Source organism: Gigantopelta aegis, chromosome 13 (genome assembly GCF_016097555.1).
Source record: "Gigantopelta aegis isolate Gae_Host chromosome 13, Gae_host_genome, whole genome shotgun sequence".
Lineage (NCBI taxonomy): Eukaryota > Metazoa > Mollusca > Gastropoda > Neomphalida > Peltospiridae > Gigantopelta > Gigantopelta aegis.
In genome coordinates, this window is record NC_054711.1 from 14,788,207 (window position 1) to 14,812,118 (window position 23,912).

At 38.4% G+C, this 23,912-nt stretch overlaps 1 protein-coding gene across 9 annotated transcripts; it reads left to right on the plus strand.

Moving 5' to 3' along the window:
• Positions 1-3,672: 3,672 nt before the first annotated feature.
• LOC121387324 (zinc finger protein 493-like) lies at positions 3,673-23,822 on the plus strand. Of its 9 annotated transcripts, none has more exons than XM_041518349.1 (4): positions 3,673-3,712; positions 9,324-9,878; positions 11,678-11,978; positions 19,994-23,822. In XM_041518349.1, the coding sequence occupies exon 4, from the start codon at positions 20,019-20,021 to the stop codon at positions 23,376-23,378; it is 3,360 nt and encodes a 1,119-aa protein (XP_041374283.1). In that variant the 5' UTR covers positions 3,673-3,712; positions 9,324-9,878; positions 11,678-11,978; positions 19,994-20,018; the 3' UTR covers positions 23,379-23,822. The 9 variants fall into 9 exon arrangements, with proteins under 9 accessions (XP_041374283.1, XP_041374288.1, XP_041374281.1 ...); XM_041518347.1 differs by lacking the exon at positions 3,673-3,712 and adding an exon at positions 3,825-3,940; XM_041518348.1 differs by lacking the exon at positions 3,673-3,712 and adding an exon at positions 3,886-3,935.
• The last annotated feature ends 90 nt before the right edge of the window (positions 23,823-23,912 follow it).

The window sequence follows — 23,912 nt, forward strand, 5'->3', positions numbered from 1 at the left end:
GAGAGAGGAGAGAGAGAGAGAGAGAGAGAGAGAGAGAGAGAGAGAGAGAGAGAGAGAGAGAGAGAGAGAGAGAGAGAAAACTATGTGAGATACCCCTATACCACTAAGGTTTCGGGCATTGGGGGAAAAAAATGTTTTATTTAATGACGCACTCAACACATTTTATTTACGGTTATATGGCGTCAGACATGTGGTTAAGGACCACATAGATTTTGAGAGGAAACCCGCTGTCGCCACTACATGGGCTACTCTTTCCGATTAACAGCAAAGGATCTTTTATTTGTGCTTCCCACAGGCAGGATAGCACAAACCATGGCCTTTGTTGAACCAGTTATGGATCACTGTTCGGTGCAAGTGGTTTACACCTACCCATTGAGCCTTGCGGAGCACTCACTCAGGGTTTGGAGTCGGTATCTGGATTAAAAATTCCATGCCTCGACTGGGATCCGAACCCAGTACCTACCAGCCTGTAGACTGATGGTCTAACCACGACGCCACCGAGGCCGGTTCGCGCATTGGAGTTCTGGAGACTGTTCTAAAAGAGTTTTCAACAAATTCCAAGAAAAGCAAAATGAGAACATGTTTGGTCCCCATATTTAAAATGGGTGTATAATGTGTGGGTACGTTTTGGCATGTTTGCATGATAGAACTGGTCAAGTACGCCTGTCGTAGGCACAACCACTGACTTCGCCAGAGAGTTCTGTCCCAAGAAAGGGAGGGAAACAGGTGTACTCTGATCAGGTCTAATATGTGTATTTATTTAAACCGGAAACAACGCCTGCGCATGTCCGATCTCCTTTCTTTTTTTCAGGTCGAGTTGAGTTCGTCAACATGGGTTGTCATCAATTAGAAAGTGGTGATGACTACTAGACCGTGATCGGTGAAATATGCGACAGCCCTGCACGGTCGTTGCCTTCGGGGGCGTCACGCCTGGTATGGTGACCAAAGCGTGTCGGTCAATGTCCTGACTCCTGAGTTACAACAGCCGGTTTTTGGTAATCGGCTCAGGATAGAGATGGAGTTATCAAGGGTGTTGGAGAGTCACATTGGTGCAAACAGACGCACTGTAAGCGGGATCCTTAATATACAAGCTGTTCTTGAAATGTAGGTTACATCCAGCGTAATAAATTATATAACATACAAAATGAGAACAAGTTTAAGCTGGTGCGTTGGGTTCTCTGACACCGACCTTGTTGGAGCAATGGTCAAGTCATTGGCCTTATGTCTGATAGGTACTAGGTTCGTATCCCCGTACCGACTCAGGGGCGAGACGTAGCCTAGTGGTAAAGCGTTCGCTTGATGCGCGGTCGGTCTAGGATCGATCCCCGTTGGTGGACCCATTGGGCTATTTCTCAGCCAGTGCTCCACAACTGGTGTAACAAAGGCCGTGGTATGTACTATCATGTCCGTGGGATGGTCCATATAAAAGATCCCTTGCTGCTAATCGGAAAGAGTAGCCCATGAAGTGGCGACAGCGGGTTTCCTCTCTCAATATCTGTGTGGTTTTTAACCATATGTCCGACGCCATATAACCGTAAATAAAATATGTTGAGTGCGTCGTTAAATAAAACATTCCCTTCCTTCCCCGTACCAGCTCGAACCCAAAGTTTAAATATCTGACAGTGGATAGGTATAAAGCCACGATGCTGGGTTTACTGACACATGCCTTGTTGGAGCGATGGTCAAGACACGACTGGTTTTATTGCTGATAGGTACTGGGTTCGCATCCCCGTACAGTATCCATCCCAAAGTTTTAATGACAGTGAATAGGTATAAGGGCACTAAATCGACTTCTTGCATACACAAAAAAAACATACATTGTAGTAGTGGCAATTGCGATCTAGGGGATGTGCACCTCTCGTTCAAATTACCACGAAAAATGTAGTGTAGCAAACAAGTACAATGAATTTATTTATGTTTGGTGGGGGATGTATAGGCCGCATAGGCCTATAATGCATACTTTTTAGCATTGCACCCTCCCCCTGAATAGGCTACCGTAGACGCTCTTTTAAAAATAATACACCCGCCCTACTTCAACAACGTCAGCTCGACTGGAAAATATTTCTGGATGGTGCAATGACTGGACATGTTGACGTGTGTGGGGGCGGGGGGCGGGAAGTGGTGGTGGCAGTCGGGCGTTTGCGGTTTTGGTCGTAGGGATTAGCTAGGTTGAATTGGCTTCCTCTCCCCTCCCACCCATTTCGCAACACTGAAACCCCGAATACGATTGGTACTTATCATACTTTTGTCAGAACACCCCTTCCATCACTCCACGTCCAACTCTTTCAATCCTTAACCCGCATAAGGTAGATAAAATTACATTATTTTTAATCTAAATATAATTTTGTATTTATTTTTAGATCGTGGCTGATCAAAAGTTCGTATCCTAGTAATTGAATTGAAGCTATATATATATATATATATATATATATATATATATATATATATATATATATATATATATGTTTATTTTAAATACCCGTGTGTTTCATGTCCAGCCACTGGTCGTGCGAGAGACTGAGCGTGGGGTGGACGTACTTGACCCTTCATTGGATATAGGCACGTAAATAGAATTTATACTTTATAATTTATACATATGCGTTACGAAACGTTATGGGAGTGGAAAGAGAATTGGGTTGTTTGTTTGTTTTTGTATGTTTTTGTGTTGTGTTGTGTTGTTGTTGTTGTTGTTTTGTTTTTGGTGTGGAGTTTTTTTCAACTGACTGTTTTTATCTCGTTCCAACCATTGAACCACAATTGGTCAAAGACCGTGGTATGTGCTTTCCTGTTTGTGGGAAAGTGCATATAAAAGATCCCTTGCTTCTAATAGAAAAAATGTAGCGGGTTTCTTCTGATGACTACGATTCATAATTACCAAATGTTTGACATCCAATAGCCGACTTTTAATTAATCAATGTGCTCTAGTGGACCGGCCTCGGTGGCGTCGTGGTTAGGTTATCGGTCTACAGGCTGGTAGGTATTGGGTTCGGATCCCAGTCGAGGCGTGGGATTTTTAATCCAGGTACCAACTCCAAACCCTGAGTGAGTGCTCCGCAAGGCTCAGTGGGTACCCACACATACCCACACATGTACACCCATTTTAAATATGGGGACCAAACCGACAATTTGTTGAAAACTCCATAGAACAGTCTCCAGAACTCAATGCAACCGGCCATGGCGTCGTGGTGCCATCAGTCTGGCTGGTAGGTAAGGGTTCGGATCCCAGTCAGGCATGGAATTTTTAAAGATACCGACTCCAAACCCTGAGTGAGTGCTCCGCAAGGCTCAGTGGGTAAAACCACTTGCAGTCCATACCTAACAAAGGCCATGTGGCTATCCTGCCTGAGGGAAGCGCAAATAAAAGATTCCTTGCTGCCTGTCGTAAAAGAGTAACCTATGTGGCGACAGCGGGTTTCCTCTAAAAAACAGTGTCAGAATGACCATATGTTTGACGTCCAATAGCCGATGATAAGATAAAAAATCAATGTGCTCTAGTGGCGTCGTTAAATAAAACAAACTTTACTTTTTTATGTGCTCTATTGGTGTCGTTAAACAAAACAAACTTTGGATACGCCATACGCTCTTGTTGAAAATTCATCAAGTAAGGGAAGCAACTACAGTGGACATTTTGAACTAAAGATTTACAGAGTTATGCCAATGCATTACTCAGCTGATGTTTGCACTGTACGAAGTCAAAAAGGTTCGTGTGGAAGTAAGTTGAAAGTGAACTCTTAAATATTTACATAAATGAAACATGTTATTACTTTAGTAGTAAAACAACTTAAATTAATTTAATCTTATGCTCTGTTATGAACAAAACAACTGTTTCTATGGCTTGGGCAACTGGGGCTAGTTTCTACGATGCTCAAAAAAGGAGGGCGGAAAAGAAAACCTACGCTCACTTGATCATGAATGCAAACGAAGAGTTATCTACGGTACGGTAAGAGTTATTATTATGAAACTGTCACGCATATTTTGGATTTTTTTTCTTTTTTGTATTTCTACAAATATAAGATCTCCGCTCACCCTATCAGTCGCGGTTTTCACTTGGTTATAAAACGAATAGATCTACTGGGCACCGAGTGATTACAGTCGTTTCGACCCAAGCGAGTGTCGTCCCAAGTCTTTTCGCCCCATCCCTTCGGTTTGCGGGTTTGTCTTGATTGTCCCACATGTCCGTACGCCCGTAGCTATCTGTTTGACCAGGGCTTCTAGAGTATGGTAGCCCCACTACCATGGCTAATGATATTCAATGTTGAGCTAGTAAATAACTACTGTTGCCATGCCAGACAGGGCTTCTAGATTATGGTAGCTCCACTCCCATGGCTAGTGATATTTAATGTTGATGTTGAGCTAGTAAATAACTACTATTGCCATGCCTAACGGCTAGTAAAAAAACACAAAAAAACAGTCAAATGTTGTAGTTAAAGGGACATCCCTAGTTTTTAAACACTAACGCATATTTTTTACTATTATAACCGTTTTTTATAACTGAAATCATACTTTACTTAGATTTTATTGTTTAGATGATCAATTCCGTATATTCAAAGTGTTATTGGTCATTCTGGTGTTTTTAATATCACAAAATGTATTTCTCATATTTTTAAAATCGCACGTGCGTCTGAGAAGTAACACTTATGGGAGTTAAGTTTTAGTCTATTTTTAGAGAGTATTTCACCATTTCAAAGTCACAAACTTATGATTCATTCTATTGTAACTTTATCCAAATGTGTTATAGGTTTGTAGATTAACTAAACTTAGTGTTAATTTTCACAGGTTGAAATTAGGGTATGTCCCTTTAAGTCTGTTTGTAAATATGAATATCCTGCCCCCACCTCAATGCCCTAATGTGAGTGTTTTTAAGCTGTATCTCACCCTTTAGTGACATATCTGATTTTTACTATTATTTAGTAAAATTGTATTAACTAAGTTACTTAAAGTAAAGTAGGGCTATTGAATTTTTGGCTAGTAAATTTTTAAAATCACTAATCCCATGGCTAGTGGATTTTATGAAATTTTGTTGACTGCACACCTGTTAAATACAACTGATGTTGTCTGTCTTGACTGAAGCTATGGAAACGTGTTCTTAAAGGGACATTCCTGAGTTTGCTGCAATTTTTAAGATGTTATTGACTAACAGACTTTTTACAATAGTAATTACATATCGAATATATTTTTGTTTGCATAAAATACTAGTGGCTGTATATTAAATGTGTTTCTGATAGTTATAATATTTGTACTAGGTTAAATTTCATTTTATTTCCTAAAATATATTTTTTCGTACATACGAAATTATTTGAAGACAAAATCCATTTTGGGCTTCTTACAAATATTAAGATGACCAGAAACACATTGAATATACAGACACTGATATTGTAAACAAGAAAATATATTTAATATGTAAGTTTAAGCTAATTGTAAAAATATTTTATTAGTCAGAAACATCTTACAATGCAGCAAACTCAAGAATGTCCCTTTAAGCTGTTATTTCCGGAAGAAGAAAAAAAATGGACTCATGGATTTTGAGAATGGACTCATGGAAATGAGCCAATTCAGGAGCAAATGAGTCCACTGGAAAAAAAATGGATTCCTGGGAAAAAATCCTTAAAGGAAGGGACAATTATAGCATTTGGCCTGGTATGCATATTCAACAATATATAATGCACATTATTGCTTAATATCAACAAGTATAATCGTATAGTTAATTAATAAAACAGTTAAATGTGATGGCTATTATATATAACTGGTGCAGCCATTTTGTACCATCTCAGTGAGTACGCCTTCTGGCGAGCTGGTGGTTACATAATACTTAACGCGTAACATCAGGAATGAGCCTTAGAATTAGAGAAACATAATCTACCTGTTTTTTGCGGGATGATAAATAGTCATACATTGCAATGTTTTGTAATAATACACATCCCAGTAAGCCAGCAATAAGTATATCCAGCACTATATATATTATTTTTCATATACAAAATAAAATAACCATTGTCAAAGTGGCTACACAATAAGTCTAAATAATTAACAATGTTTTGTCCACGCATTAACCTACGTACTGAAATGATACATGGAGTGTTTTCTTAGTCAGCTGATTGTGTTTCTTCTCATTCTCATGCACCACAACTGGACAAAGGCCATTGTATATGTGCTTTTCTACCTGTGTGAAAGTGCATATATAAAAGACCCTTTGCTGCATTAGGAACAATATAGCGAGTTTTCTCTGATGACTACGTGTCAGAATCACCAAATGTTAGACATCCTGTAGTCCATGATTAGTTAATCAATGTACTCCAGTGGTGTCATTAAACAAGATAAACTTTTTTTTTTTTTAACTTGACGTACATTATACTGCGCTACATGGAATTAAATAATTAAATGCAACCACAGTCAACAGCTGGGGGGTATGGGGGGGGGGGGGCTCCCCAAGAAAGAAAATGATTTACGTTTAGCATTAGGGTTTTAAAAAGTAATTAATTTTGTCAAAAGGTTAACTTTAAAAAAAAAATCTGAAAAACAGTTTGGGTGTGGTGCCATAGCCATTTTACCTTCTGGCAGAAACCCTGGCTTCCTAGGCAAGTGTAGAGTTACAGGAAGCAAGGAAATGTTTTATTTAACGATACACTCAACACATTTTACTTACAGTTATATGGCATCGATCTGTAGAGTTGCAGATCAGCTTTGACGTTTATTGGGTTTCAGGGCGACCAACTTTCCGAGAGTTTTCATCCAGTATGATCTGGAAATCCAGATTTTTGTTTTCTTTACTATAAAATGTTAATATTTAGTACATCATATTCTGTGGACAACAGAGCTGTATTATGGAACTTTTTGGTTGTAGTTATTTTGTAAATATACTTTGTAAAATGTCATTTTCACGTGCTTTGAAATTAAGTTTGGGACAATGGTGCTTTCACACACTGTACCTTGTATATTTCTTTTGGTAACAATCAAGTGTTACTGTGTTTAAAACTGAAGATATCCTAAAATTTAGGATTTTTTTCTCCATTAAAGGGACATACCCTAGTTTCAACCCATGAAAATTAACACTAAGTTTAGTTAGTCTATAAACCTGTAACACATTTGTATACAGTTACAATTGAGTGAAACATGAGTCTGTGACTTTGAAATGGTGAAATACCCTCTAAAGATAGACTAAAACTCGACTCCATAACTGTTACTTCCTAGACGCACGTGCGTTTAAAAAAATACGAGCAATGCATTTTGTGATTATAAAAACACCAGGATGACCAAAACCACTTCGATTGTATGGAAATTGATAATCTAAACAATAAAAGTAAAGTATGATTTCAGTTATCAAATACGGTTATAATAGTCACAAATGTGTTAGTGTTCAAAAACTAGGGTATGTCCCTTTAAGAGAAAGAAGAAATGTTTTATTTAACGACGCACTCAACACATTTTATTTACGGTTATATGGCGTCGGACATATGGTTAAGGACCACACAGATATTGAGGGAGGAAACCCGCTGTCACCACTTCATGGTCTACTCTTTTCAATTAGCAGCAAGGGATCTTTTATATGCACCATCCCACAGACAGGATAGTACATACCACGGCCTTTGATATACCAGTCATGGTGCACTGCAGGGCTTCTAGATTATGGTAGCCCCACTCCCATGGCTATTCAATGTTGGGCTAGTAAATAACTACTATCGGCATGCCCAACGGCTAGTGAAATTGTTTTTGGGTCAGATGTTGCAGTTAAGTCTTTGTAAATATAAATATCCTGACCCCACCCCAACCCCCAATTTTAGTGTTTTTAAGCTCTAGCTCCCTCTTTAGGTGACATATCTGATTATTACTATTATTTAGTAAAATTGTATCAACTTAAAGTAAAGTAGGGCTAGTGAATTTTTAATCATGGCTAGTAAATTTTTTAAATCACTGATCCCATGGTTAGTGGATTTAAAAAAAAATTCTACAAGCGCTGCACTGGCTGGAATGAGAAATAGCCCAATGGGCCCACCGACGGGGATTGATCCCAGACCGACCGTGCATCGAGCGAGCACTGTACCACTGGGCTACATCCCACCTTTTTTTTTCTCCATTAAGTTAGTCGCCCTGGGGTTTTGACCCTGATTGACAGTTATAGCAAATATTGCCCTTTCAAAAATGATATATTCATATACATGATGATGTCCAGGGTTCACACACATCCTGGAAAACCCTGGAAAGTGCTTAAATTTTATTTTCATCCTGAAAAGTGCTTAAAATGCCTGGAAAAATGAATTAACCCCCAGGAAAGCCCTGGAATTTTACTCTCTGTTTTTTTTCATTTAATAATAATTATTTGGAAAATATATTTATAAATAATCGCATTTGACGTCTGGTTCCAAACTATATATTTCATGCAACAGTAATTATAAGAGGTTAACTGCCATTGGTCAACTGTTAAAATGTATACACAGTAAGAAGGCGTGGACGTAAATGAAAACAACTTGTGATTGGTTGGATAAATTATGTAACTGTATGCAGTCTTGTTTCTGACGTTTGTGAGTTCGAAACTACTGTCAAAGATAAATAATTTAGATAGCCGTAACCAGTGCCTTCCAACAAAACAAATACTCCTAAGGCTTATGTCTGCTATGCTTCTGTGCAGTGAGACACATGCAAAAGTTGACAACTTGTAGTTGACACATGTACTACATTCCCATGAATGTTGTTATTGTCAGGCAGAGGTTGTCTCACACACTATCTCTCCCCCTCCCTGTGTTTCTGTGGTGGGGGAGGTTGAGGTTAGAAATTATGATTATTTTTTCTTAGTAGATTATGCAAGACAACAAATCTGTCATTTTCCTCCCCTAGCCATTAAAATAGTATGATTTGATGCTGGATGTTGTTTCAAAATGGGGCAGGATGTAGCCCAGTGGTAAAGTGCTCGCTCAATGCGCGGTCAGTTTGGGATCAATCCCCGTCGGGCTATTTCTCGTTCCAGCCAGTGCACCATGACTGGTATATTAAATGCTGTGGTATGTGCTATCCTGTCTGTGGGATGGTGCATATAAAAGATCCCTTGCTACTAATGGTAAAACATAGCAGGTTTCGTTTCTAAGACTGTATATCAAAATAACCAAATGTTGGACATCCAATAGCTGATGATTAATAAATCAATCTGCTCTAGTGGTGCTGTTAAACTAAACAAAGAAACTTTGTTTTTAAATAGTATTTAAGAAATAAAATAAAAATTAGAATTATTTTAAACATCTTTTAAATTAAATTAATTAAATACTATATAATAATGGTTTAATAATTCTAACGAGCATTTTTAGTAATCAAATTAAAACATTTTTGTTTCTTTACAGACTTGAAAGATGTCGACACTGAACAATATGGCAGATATTACACTGGTAGCCACAGATCATAATTATTTTAATTTCGTAGATGCAAATACCACACAGCAAATTCAGGATGATATCAGTGTAGTCAAAACTTCGTCACAGACTGAGTACTCAGAAAATCCTGATGCTGTTGTAGGAGTTGATACAGTATCACAGACACAGACAAAAAATCAAGATGGTGACAATGATGATGCAGTGGATTTTGAAAATCATGTTACAACACTGGCTATTGATGAAGTCACAACAGTCGTTGCCTGTTATAGGAATAGCTTTGCAACCGATACAGTTTTGAAACCAGGAGCTGAAGTTGATGCAGATACACAGAACCCTTCCATAGAGATAGATTATGCGGAGCAAAATGGCGATGATGTCATGCAGCACAATCATCTGTTAGACTCCGAGACACCACTTGAGGAAGAGGACGAGAATGATGCTGAAGAAGTTAGCAGTGCTTTCGACCTGTTAAGGCAAGCAGCACTGGCAGAAGAAAAGAAAAATTCCAAGAACAGGACCAGAAAGGTATTCTTAATTTATTTGGTGTGATCCACAGTATTAGAATGGCAACCGGCCTCAGTGGTGTCGTGGTTAAGCCATCGGACTTAACTGATAAGGCTGGTAGGTACAGGGTTTGCAGCCCAGTATCGGCTCCCACCCAGAGTGAGTTTTAACGACTCAATGGGTAGGTGTAAGACCACTACACCCTGTTCTCTCTCACTAACCACTAACAACTATTAACTAACCAACTGTCCTGGACAGATAGCTGAGGTGTGTGCCCAGGACAGCGTACTTGAACCCCAATTGGATATAAGTATGAAAATAAGTTAGACGCACTCAACACATTTTATTTACGGTTATATGGCGTCAGACATATGGTTGAGGACCACACAGATATTGAGATAGGAAACCCGCTGTCGCCACTTCATGGGCTACTCTTTTCGATTAGCAGCAAGGGATCTTTTATATGCACCATCCCATAGACAGGATAACACATACCATGGCCTTTGATGTACCAGTCGTGGTGCACTGGCTGGAGCGAGAAAAAACTCAATGGGCCCACCGACGGGGATCGATCCCACACCAACCACACATCGCGCAGGAGCCTTACCACTTGGCTACGTCCCGCCCTTAAGAAAGAATAAAAGAAAGAATGGTAGCAAAGCCGATGAGGATATTGATGTTATAGTGATCAACTACAATTTAAAAAAAATGACTTATGAAAATATGATTATCGATTGAGAGATCCAGCCAGCCTTAAAAACAAGTAGATTATCTGTGGGAATGTGCTTATAAAATATCCCTTGCTGCTAATGTAAAACTAGCAGGTTTCCTCTGAAGAACTGGCCTTTGATACGTCAGTCGTGGTGCACTGGCTGAAATGAGAAGTAGCCCAATGGAACCCATAGTTGGAGATCAATCCTAGACTGACCGTGCATCAATCAAGTGCTTCACCACTGGGCTATATTTCAACATTGTCGAATCAAACTTTTGACTCAAGATTCTTTGTGCAAAGATACAGTTTTAAAAATGCTAAATAAGTTTTGTTAACACATTTATATCCGGAAGTTTTGGTGTTTGTTTGTTTTGGGGGTGGGGTTTTCATGTTTTTGTTGTTGTTTTTTGGTCAGAAGATTACCAACGGTTTATAGAACATATATATGAGAAATGCACCCCAACCTGAATTATACTTTTTAAAAATATAATAAAATAAAAATTACCATCAGATCACCAAACGTTAACAGTATTAATTTTGCAATTTAGCTGTCGGTTGAGTGCTTGCCTGAGGTGCTTGTGTCACAGGATCAAACCACCTCAGTGGATCCATTGACCTGATTCGTTTTTTTCTCGTTCCAACTAGTGCACCACAACTGGTCAAAGGTCGTGGTATGTGCTATCCTGTCTGTGGGAAAGTGCATATAAAAAATCCCTTTCTGCATTAGGAAAAATGTAGCGGGTATTCTCGGATGACTGAATTACCAAATGTTTGACATCCAATAGCCAGTGATTAATTAATCAGTGTGCTCCAGTGGTGTCGTTAAACAAAACAAACTTTTTTAATTAGTCAGTATTACCAAATGTTTGACATCCAATAGCCGATGATTAATTACTCAATGTGCTTTAGTGGTGTCGTTAAACAAAACAAACTTGTTTAACTAGTCAGAATTACCAAATATTTAACATCCAATAGCCGATCATAGATTAATTAACCAATGTGCTCCAGTGGTGTCATTAAACAAAACAAACTTTAACACTTTGGTAACCTCAAACATTTTTCCAACCTGATTTACACTGATCTTTTAATTCTTTTTCTGTTTTTTCAGAAGATCTCCAAAAGTTTTGAGTACAAATGTGACGAGTGCGACAGCGAAACGTATCCCAGCCTCATGCATCTAAAGCTGCACCTCCTCACCCACACCGGGGAAACCCCGTTCAGATGTCACCTGTGTAGTGAGCGCTACTCCACGTCCTCCGAACTCGGGCAACACGTTCTAGGCCACGTGGAAAGGACACCATTTCAGTGCGCCATCTGCTCGGATTCGTTCGCAACTGCCGGCGAGCTTGTGCAACATGTCACCAAACACAGACGACAAAAATCTGATAAAAGTTGATTTGCAAATAGATGTACATGTGTATTTGGTTCTTTCCAGTGGTATAGCGCTCGCCTGATGCGCAGTCAAGTCTCAGGGTTTCTAGATCATGGTAGCCCCACTCCCATGGCTTGTGATACTCAATTTTGGGCTAGTAAATAACTACTATCACCATGCCCGACGGCTAGTGAAATTAAAGTTTGCATTAAAGTCTTATTTTGTAAATATGAATACCCCACCCATCAATCTAAGGGATTTTAAGCTCTCTCTGTCTCTTTAGGTAACATATCTCATTACTACTAGTAGTAAAATTATATTTACTTAAAATAGGGCTAGTTCATTTTCAATCCTGGCTAGTAAATTTTTAAAATCTCTAATCCCATGGCTAGTGGATTTAAAAAAAATTCTAGAAGCCCTGTTCAACTCTAAGATCGATTCCTGTCTGTAGCCTACTGGAATTTAGACGATTTGGGCTATATCTTGTCACGGCCAGTGCACCACGACTGGCATATCAAAGGCTGTGGTATGTGCTACCCTGTCTATGGATTGGTGCATATTAAACATCCCTTGCTACTAATTTAAAAATGTAGCGGATTTCCTTGAAGAATTATATATCAAAACTACCAAATGTTTAACATTAATACATTAATTAATAAATCAATGTGCTCTAGTGGTGTCGTTAAACAAAAGCAAACTTTAAACTTGTTTCTTTTCTTTATGGGTGGGATCAAACTCAATCAGAGCCGTATTAGTGCACAGACCAACTAGGCCCAGGCCTAGGGTGCAAAATATGTTGGTGGTGGTGGTGGTGGTGGTGGTGGGGGGGGGGGGGGGTTGTCAGGATTTTATTAATCATGGTTAGGTTTTAACTAAAATATGGATATGTTCTTGTTTGTGCATTGCACTAGGTAAGTTATAGTATGAGTGCATTTCAGTTGGTGGTGGTTTAATTTAATGGGGAGCTGGTCAATATGATTGACTTTTAAGTTTGCGGTACCGTATGAAGTGACAAGTAAGCAAATAACAAAGTTATGTGTTGTCAAGTGTTTAAAACGGTTGCTGCTCAATTGGTAGTATGGTCATATCGATCTTACTCTTAGCCATTTCATACCTAATTTGTTTATGCAATCAGGCACGGCAGAGGCAAGTAGACATTTGGAGGGGGGGGGGGGGTGGCTGACTAAGCTCGAGGGCGCAAAGCAAACTTCCTAGGAGGTTTGGGGTATACTCCCCGTAAAATTTTGAAAACTAGATGTCCTGAAATGCAATTTCCTGCATTCTGCAAGTAAAATGCATCTCTGCCTTAAGAAGGAACAAGGAAGGAAATGTTTTGCACTCAGCACATTTTATTTACGGTTATATGGCATCAGACATATGGTTAAGGACCATACAGATATAGAGAGAGGAAACCTGCTGTCGCCACTTCATGGGCTACTCTTTTCAGTTAGCAACAAGGGATCTTTTATATGCACCATCCCACAAACAGGATAGTACATACCACGCCCTTTGTTTCACCAGTTGTGGAGCACTGGCTGGAATGAGAAATAGCCCAATGGGTCCACTGACGGGGATCGATCCTAGACCGGCCGCGCATCAAGCAAGCGCTTTACCACTGGGCCCCCTCTGTCTAAAGATTTACTACTAATAATATGTTTTATTCAGAATTATTGGGGGAAGGCTAGTGTCCCCCGCTAGCCCCCCTCCCCGTGGTGCACGGGGCACGTTATGCCAATACTTTTCTTAACGTGCACTGTGAGTTGCTTCCCTCTATGTGGCATATGTAAAATGACGGGGGACTTTTGACGGTTGTGGTTGGAAGATTTATTTTGTTAATAATGACACAAGTACTTCAATAGGTATTTAGTGAGTACGGTAGGTTATACATTTTTGGGATGTGTGTCTATTTGTTGCACTATTTCGGTTGAGAAACGTTTGAAATATGATGCCACACGTTTTGAATACGAGCTACATATACTACTATAGGGAATGTAACATGATTGATTGATTGAATGTTTGTTTAACGACACCCCAGCACAAAAATACATATCGGCTATTGGGTGTCACAAATGATAAGTATATGAAGGAATGTAACAAGTTCAAAACAAGGTCCGGACATAGAAGAAGCAAACATTCTACATCCCTTCGGACTACACTACTCCCTGCACCGCTGTGCATGACAATGAGTGCTAAGTGACAGCTAACATGACTATTTTACAATATTATGACTTTTCACGATAGTACGAAATAACTATGGTCGAACATACTATGGTACGAAAAGACTTTGCAGTACGAAAAGACTATGATTCTTTAAAACAAAAACAAGGCGCTATAGCTGGACTAAAATATCACGCACTATCTAGTAACTCTTGAATGATAAACATTAGGTGATGAAGATTTATGAACACGAACATAAATACCATCGACGTCACACGACACAACAAAAAAACAAAACAGAACGGTGCATTCGTTTTTTGTTTGTTTTGCGGGGGTTTTTGGGGTTTTTTTTGTTATTGTTGTTGGGGTTGGTTTTGTTTTTTTGTTGTTTTGTTTTTGTTTAGTTTTTTTTTGTTTCGGGGGGGGGGGGGGGGGGGGGGGGGGGGGGAGGGGGTGCATACGTGTTAACACATATACGTGATATAGCATCGTAAAAACAACATACAAAAGGCTGCTCCTAGGTGATGGTCAGGTCACGAATGCCATAATGATACCACCTAATGAAGAAAGAAAGAAAGAAAAAAGAACGGTGCAAGTAAACCTACAATTGACTTTTCTGTGACGCACGAGTTGACATAGCTCGCGTGTCCCCTACCGTTATCGTCCATGACATAATGCTAGACATTGTCTCACTTAAAGTAAGGGTACTCAAGTCCTGTGAACGGGCTCGAGTCTTGCTACACTCGGCCTGTTCCCGAGTAGGCCCTACTTGAATACTCGTGGATACCTAACTCGAGTGACATCTAGCCCTCCCCATTTTTTATGTCTCCCCTACAACATATAAACAAAGGAGAGGGGTAGACGTCACTCGAGCTAGTGGACACCCTAATTGTTATAAACATTATAGTACATTTAAATCTGGTACAAAGTACATTTCTCTGAATTTTATATTAATTAGTCTAAGCAAGCGTACTTTTGATCAAATAAGGATACGTTTTGGTTGATGCGTTTTGATGGGTATGTTTTAGTAAGGGTAAAACGTTGCCATAGTTTGACCCAAAATAGGTACGTTGTGGTTGGGTCGTTTGGATTTGGGTACGTTTTGACTTGTATCCGTATGGTGCCCTCAGTCAGTGAGCGGAAAATGCTAGACGCGAAAGACACAATAGTCTCGATTACGCATACTGTTCGAGAAGAAGTAATGTGCGTTTTTCATGAATATTTCTTTTTGATCAAAATCCATCTATTGGCTTGAGTACGGTAATAATTTTGCTCTAAAGACTAACCCTATTCCTAAAACTATCTTAACCTTGAAAGGGGGTACGGGTCGAAGAATCTATGACGTTTCACCCCAAAACAGTTCGCCCCCAGACTCCAGTCGGTTCGTTTCCAGTTTGACCTGTTCGCCCCAAGTCGATTCGCCAATAACTGTTTGACTTTTAGTCAGTTCGCCCCCAAATCCCAATTATTTGTTACTTTTAAACAATTATTGTATTGTTTCTTTAAAGGCATGTTAAAGTGTGTGTGTGTGTGTGTGTGTTTCGTTGTCTATCCACGATTTGGAAGAATCATGAATCAGTCCTGTCACTGATGATATAATCATCAGTTTAATTAATATATATAAAATATTTCATAAAATTAAAACGAGCACTTTTACACGTATAAACCACATCATCATCATTTATTAAAACAACCATTTCCTGCCAGAAATAGGATCTGTTTTACACATATAGGGTTGCACTAGAGGAAGCTCGGGACACACAGATGGGTCCAGACCACACGTTCACATTGACACAGTGGTAATAATACCGTATCTTTATGGGGGAGAACTAGTTATGCATGTGGGGGCGAACTGGCTTGGGGGCGAAACGTCTGATACCCTGGGTCGAACTCATGCCCACAATAATACTTTACCTTTCTCAAGTGACATTAGTTTATGGCGAGTACTTTATTCTTTTTTTGTAAATAATTTCAGTGTGGGGCATGAGTTCGACCCATACCCCTTATCAATGGTTAGGGTTTCTTTTAAGGTTAGTCTTAGAAACTTTAATATAGAGGGGTACGGGTTGAACTCTTTCTGATTCCAACTCAAATACAACCAAAATTCTAAGTTTGATGCTAAATACCTTTATATTGATAATTTTTAAGTTCACCAATAACACACTTTTTACATAGTAACCACCAATACACACACAACATGAAGAAACCTGACAGCACCCTGTTTCAGTAATGTTCTGGTTAAACACGTAGGTGCTGACGGGTTTCTTCCTGTAGTAAATATATTATTGATGAATACACAAATGTAGCATTCGTGTTAAATGGGGACTATCCACATTTAATATTGAAAGTTACTTTGTTTTGTTCAACGACATTGGATATTGCTGTATTGGATGTCAAACATTTGATCTAAAGAGCAAACCTGCTACGTTTCCATTAGCACTTTTGTCTGGTGAGTAACAATCCGATTTGCACTGTCAGTAGCTAAATTGACCTGTGCCTAATTTTAAAAAAAAGTTAATAAAATTTGGAAATGGCTAATTTTTGTCTAAGCCATTTTCTATCTTCTGATGTGAAGAGTTACATGATCTATCTGTTATCTCTTACATAATTGTATTACCAAATTAGCTATATCGCAACCAGTAACAAGAAACAATGTCATCCAGAATTCATCATAACAATGTTTGCTCCTTTTTAGTCATCACGGTTATTAATTTTAGTGCCGTGTCTTCAACACGTTTCACCGTGGTATGTACTATCCTGTCTGGGATGGTGCATATAAAAGATTGTTTGCTGCCAATCGAAAAGAGTAGCCCATGAAGTGGCAACAGCAGGTTTCCTCTCTCAATATCTTTATGGTCCTTAACCATATGTCTTAAACCATATAACCGTAAATAAAATGTGTTGAGGTCGTTGTTAAATAAAACATTTCCTTCCTTCCTTCAACACGTTTCAAAGCAAAGATCTGTAGCTTGTTATTCTATCTTTGTAAAGTCTTGTAAAGTAATAAAAGCTGATCTACGATACATGACAGTTACAATACACACATGCTAGTTCAGGGCCGAAAGACCTGCCCATGGTGTCATTGTGAATGTAGGTCATTCTTTACTATCAGCTGAGACTGCATACGTGTGTCAAGAGATATGGTTGCGGACATTAAATAATACAATTACGGTACACACAAGTAAAACTTGATGTAACTTTGAAAAAAACAACTAGTTGTTTGCATCAATGAATACTTAACTGCAGTTTCATTTACAATCTAATTAAAATTAGCTCCACTATTACATGTGGATCTAACAGCAGCCAGTTGGAGCTCATGTCCACCAATCAAAACCTTACTTGCAGAGTCATGCCAGTGATTTAAAAATAATTTCAAAACATTCCGAATTATCCTGAGGGTATACAACATGTTTCGTATGAATTACAAATGCCTTAAAACATGTTTTATTTTATAAAATAAATAATTTGTAATGTAAAACTGAAGACTGATTTATTTTTTTATTTTATTTTTATAAATAAATAAATAATTTTTAATGTAAAATTGAAGACTGATAACCCATCCCATACGTATTGGTATGGTTCGCTTTACTGCGGCCACTAAAATAGACTCGCCCAATATTTTTAGAATTTGTATGCTCCCAAATAACATCATAAAAGGCGAAGTGTGATTGGTCAATATTTAAATTATTATTTACAGACGAAATGTTACCTGGACATTGGAGACTATGCAGTGTTGTTAGCAATCTGATTAAAATTAGTTCTACTGGTCTAAATAAAGCATTCGTAATTCACACGAAATATATCGTATACTCTCAGGATAATTCGGAATGTTTTGAAATTATTTTTAAATCACTGGCATGATTCTGCAAGTAAGGTTTTGATTGGTTGACATGAGCTCCAACTGGCTGCTGTTAGATCCACATGTAATAGTGGAGCTAATTTTAATTAGATTGTTTCATTTATTTCCTTTGTTATTGTTAATTTTGCACTCCTGGTCGAGTCCATGCATGCAAATGGCAATACAAAATGCAATTAAACGTACACTGAATAATATTAGTTTACAATAATTATGACAATATATATAAATAGCTGTTTGGTAGTAATGCTAATATGATTAAATGTTGTTATGCAGATTCGGGCATTTTTTTTTAATTCGGGCATACGCCAGTCTGCCCCCCTACAAAAATACCATAGGAGCCCGTATGCCTATGTTGATGTTTATACATGTATGTCAACCGGTTTTAAACCATTTCTTCACCATTCTATGCCTTTAGTGTCCCTGAACTTTGCGGCACAGGATCAAACCACCTTGGTGGGTCCATTCAACTGATTTAGTTTTTTTCATTCTAACCAGTGCACCACAACTGATCAAGGGCTGTGGTATGTCTTATCCTGTCTGTGGGAAAGTGCAGGGGTGACAAATTGGTTGTCCGTGCACCCAGGACAAGCAAAATATGTTGTGGGCAAACATTCTTTGTCAAACAGTAGCCCGATGGGCAACCAAGAAAATCATAAAACAAATAAAATTAAAAACAATACTTCACGACACTCGGACAGTCACGGGCAATTTAAAAGTATCAGCACTGACAGCTTGACTGACAGGCGATATAAATCGCCACCCTAACACTGCCATGCACTCAGCGTCCATCGTGCATGATATTGGCAGGAGGCATTTGGAAAAGCCATATGCCAGATATTTCGTCCCCAAACTAGCTGGTTCCTCAGTTTCATTTTAATGACTGTTCAAAGTTATATTCATAAAACATTTATGAAATATGTGGGCAACCAAGAGATGATGTTGGGCAACCAAATTTCAGCTTCTGTTGCCCGTGGGCAACCATCACAATTTCACATTTGTGCACCCCTGAAGTGATCTCTTGCTGCATTAGGAAAAATATGGTGGGTTTCATCTGATGACACAGGTCTTAAAACGGCCTGTGGCCATGTCGCCAAATGTGACCAATATCCCATTTGGGCTACTTAAATATTTAAAAAATAAAGGTGTTATTCACCCAAATAATATGTGGGTGATCTTCTTTAGAGCTGTAACATATGAGGCACCATTAATATTTGTATTTCTCATTAAAATCTCGCTTGTGGTTCTTTTACCATAATTTGCCAACATCCATTATTATTTTTGGGGCCATCCTATATTTTGGCGAGTTTCGTGTGTTGTGACTAGATGTTAGAGTTACCAAATGTTTGATATCCAATAGCTGATGATTAATTAATTAATGTTCCCTAGTGGTGTCATTAAACAAAACAAACAGGGCCATATCATCAAAGTCTTGTTGCTTTCCTGTTGCATGGCCTATCACGTATGTGTATGCCTGCCTTTAATTTTCTTAACCACCAATCATGAGTGTAGCATTCATGTTTAAGTTACTCTGTTAAAGTTGACTTATGGCGGCTTAAAATGTAATGTGAAAAGTAGGCTTGTTACAGAGTACAGGGGTTAAAATACTGCCGGAACGACTAGTTTTTGCTGGTTAACATCACCTACTGTTCCATTGGACCAGATATTATTTTGCATTTATAGTCCTGTACACAGGCGGGACATAGCCCATTGATGTCAGTTGGTTTGGTATTGATCTCTGTCGGTGGGCTCATTGGGCTATTTCTCATTCAAACTAGAGCATCATGACAGGTATATCAAAAGCCATGATATGTGCTACCCTGTCTGTGGGATGGTGCATATAAAAGATCCCTTGCTACTATTGACTTATGTCAAAATTACCAAATATTGATATCCATTTTAGCAGATGATTAGTAAATCAATGTGCTTTAGTGGTGTCATTAAACTAAACAAACTTTTCCTTTCCTTGTATTCTTCTGTGTTTTACATCTGTTGTCTGGTGTTTTTTTTTTTCATTTCGTTTTATTGTTTGCTTACAGATAACATGATAACTTTATCATTAAGATGTCTTCCCATGGATCGACACCTACTAATTCCTCGCGGAAAACTCAGAATAATATGACACTAGTTAAATATGAAGAAGAGACTGATCATCCTCAACAAACTTGGAATGATATAACACTAATTAAATGTGAAGAAGAGATTGGTCAGACACAAGACACTCAGAATGATACAACGCTAGTTAACTATGAAGAAGAGATTTATCAGCTGCAAAAAACTGAGAATGATATAACACTAGTTAAATGTACAGCAGACATTTATCAACCACAACAAACTCAGAATGATATAACACTAGCTAACTATGGAGCAGAGATTTATCAACCACAACAAACTCAGGAGGATGTATTACTATATACGACAGATCATCCTCATCAAACTCGGGATAAGGCCATCCAGACTCAGATGAGTACTACACAATCCTCAACCCAGACAGATGTATCACTGGTGTTTGATCAGTCCCTGTCATTGAAAACTGTAAATCTGGACGAAATGCAACCTGAGGTGTGCCAGCTGATTACAAATCAGAATATTTTGATACAACAGCTGCAGCAGCATCATAGCAAGATGTGTCCATGTCTTCAACCCACCCAGTCTTCCAAGTGCAACAGTTCTGTTAAGAGTTTACCCACAAGCAAGAACTGTGATGTGGATGTGAGTCCAAGTCCTTCATCTCCACAGTTTGCAAACCATCAGCCATCAGGACAGGCCAGATATAAAGTGTTATCAGTTAAAACAAGAAATGTTAGATCAGATCAGAATAAAATTCAATGCACTTTAAAATCAGGATTGGCAAAAAGTGAGTTGACCTCAGATTCACCAAACAATTTCAGGTCAACAAAGGCCGACGTTAAAATCTCATCAAGACCAAAAAAGGACAACTGCAACAAACTGGCATTCCAGAACAGTCCACATAGATTAACATTTTCTGAAGTAGATATCTCTTACATTAACCAGGCAGGCCTAGACAGAGTGAGTTGTGACATTAATCAGTCAGACACTGAAATAGATGGCCATAACATTCATCTGGAAGACTATGATGTAGTTATGTCTGACATTAACCAGGTAGATATTGAAAGAGAGACTTATGACATTGATCAGCCAGTCATTGAAGTAGATAGCTATGCCATTAAACAGGTAGATCTTGAAAGGGAGACTTGTGACATTGATCAGCCAGACATTGAAGTAGATAGCTATGACATTAACCAGGTAAATCTTGAAAGAGCGACGTTTGACATTGATCAGCAAGTCATTGAAGTAGATAGATACAGCATTAACCAGGTAGATGTTGAAAGAGAGACTCGTGACATTGATCAGCCAGTCATTGACGTACATAGCTATGGCATTGAGCAGACAGATACAGAAGCAAACAGCTGTGACATCAGTCAATCGGACAAAAAAGGAAATGATCCTGACATTAACCAGACACGTGGGGAAGCAGATACTAACATTTTGCAAGGAATCGGAGAACCTGATGCCAATGACGTTAAACAAGCAGAAGTAGGAGACATTAAGACTGCATACGATTACAGTGTGGAGAAGCCATTTATGTGCAAGATATGTGCAGAACGTTTCTCAAACATTGAGCATCTTCAAAGACATATCATTGCCCATGTACAAACCTCTAATGTACAGTATCTCGAAAGATATATTTCTGCCTATGTTGGGGATGCTCCATTCGAGTGTGATATTTGTAAAAGGCATTATGCAACTACTATTCTGCTTGAGAGAGATGTTGCAGGACATCTTCGCAGAAAAGCAACTACCTGCAGGTTATGTTCAGCATCATTTGTATGTGACAAGACTCTACAGGCACATAAGCGAATCCATTGTGATGTCAGATCGTTTGAATGTCCAGTTTGTCACGAATGCTTTAAGTCGAAACATTACTTGAAAAACCATGAATTGAATCATTCAGATGAAACAAGTTTCAAGTGTGAAGTTTGTGACAAGCACTTTAAAACGATTGCTTCTTATAGAAAACATTTGGTCATTCATTCTGATAAGAAAAATCGTTACAAGTGTGGTCTGTGCTCTAAAACTTATGATAATAAAGCAAATTTCAAACTACATCAAACGGTGCATCACTTAAATGTGAAATTCCAGTGTGATCTTTGTCACAAAATTTTCCAAGCACCCTATTATCTAAAGAGGCACATCAGATATTTTCATACAAATGAAAAGCCTTTTAAATGTGAAGTTTGTTCAAGAGCTTTTAAGATAGCTGCCTCGTTAAGATGTCATATGCAGGTTCACAATAAGCCTGATATGAAATGTGAAGTCTGCTCAAAACATTTTAAGTTAGCTAAAGTGTTTGAGCGGCATAAGCTGGTTCACAATGCTGAAGGTGGAAAGTATTTTCAGTGTGACCAATGTCCTAAAAGCTATGATACAAGACATAGTCTCAAGGCACACCAGTCGGTGATTCATTTAAAGGTGAATTATACATGTGATGTTTGTTCAAAATCCTTCACATCATTATATTACATGAGGAATCACAGAACCATCCATTTCGATGAAGTAAAGATTGTCTGTGATATCTGTTCTAAGAGATTTATTAGCAAATCAGCTTTGCGACAACATATGTCTTACCATTCCAGTCAGAGATTCAAATGTCAGGAGTGCACAAAGACTTACAAGTCGAAGTGCGCTCTCGGGCTCCACACCATTATTCATAAGACAGGAAAGCCGTACAAGTGTGAAGTCTGCTCAACATGTTTCTTAGCGCGTTCCCAGTATCAACAGCACTTGAACATGCACACTGGACTAAAACCGTACACTTGCAAGATCTGTTCCCTTGACTTTTCAATGCGCCGTTACCTCACAACACATATGCATACTCACACAGACAAATACAAATGCGATGTTTGTTCCAAGTCGTTTTCCACCCGCGACAGTCTTAATACACATCAGTGGATCCACACTGGGGTGAAACCATTTTTGTGTGAAGTTTGTTCAGATGGTTTTACGTCTTCTACGGGTCTTAAATGTCATATGACGACTCATTTGAAAGAGAAAGAGTTTTTGTGTGAAGTTTGTTCAAAGAGTTTTGTTACTGCGCGGAATCTTAAAAATCATATGAAGACTCATTCGAAAGAAAAAGAGTTTTTGTGTAAAGTTTGTTCGAAGAGTTTTGTTGCTGTGCAGAATCTTAAAAATCATATGAAGACTCATTCTAAAGAAAAAGAGTTTTTGTGTAAAGTTTGTTCGAAGAGTTTTGTTGCTGCGCAGAATCTTAAAAATCATATGAAGACTCATTCTAAAGAAAAAGAATTTTTGTGTAAAGTTTGTTCGAAGAGTTTTGTTGATTCTAAGAATCTTAAATCTCATATGAAAACTCATCGTACAGTGAAAGAGTTTTCATGAGAAGTTTGTTCGAAGCGTTGTGTTAGTGCAAATGGTCTTAAATGTCATATGAAAATTCATGAGAAGTGAAGCAGTAATTATCATATTGGTTTATTGTGTTTTGCCTCCTTGGAATAGATATGAAACTTCATTCTAAACATTTCATTTGTAAAGTTGTAGTTTGTTTCATTGTAAATGCAAAAATGTTTGGTGTGAAGTCAACTCGAAGTGGTTTTAGTCTTGCTACACCTTAAATTCCATGGAAGTCATGAGAAGAAATCCTTTGGATGTGATATCCTAAAATGTTGTTGTTGGGTTGTTTTTTTATTCCACAACCGTGTACTTTAAAAAAAAAACCCAAACAAAACAAATTGGCAGTCCTTCCACGTATTAAGGTTTTCAAAAGTTTAAAGTGGCTATATACATGTATGTCATTCATTCAGAAGTAAAGTGTTAAATGTAAAATCTGTTGCTGGTCTTTTATGTAAGTAATTCATATATGAAATTGTATGCAACCAGGGTTTTGCCAGAGGGTAAAATGGGTATGGCGGCATA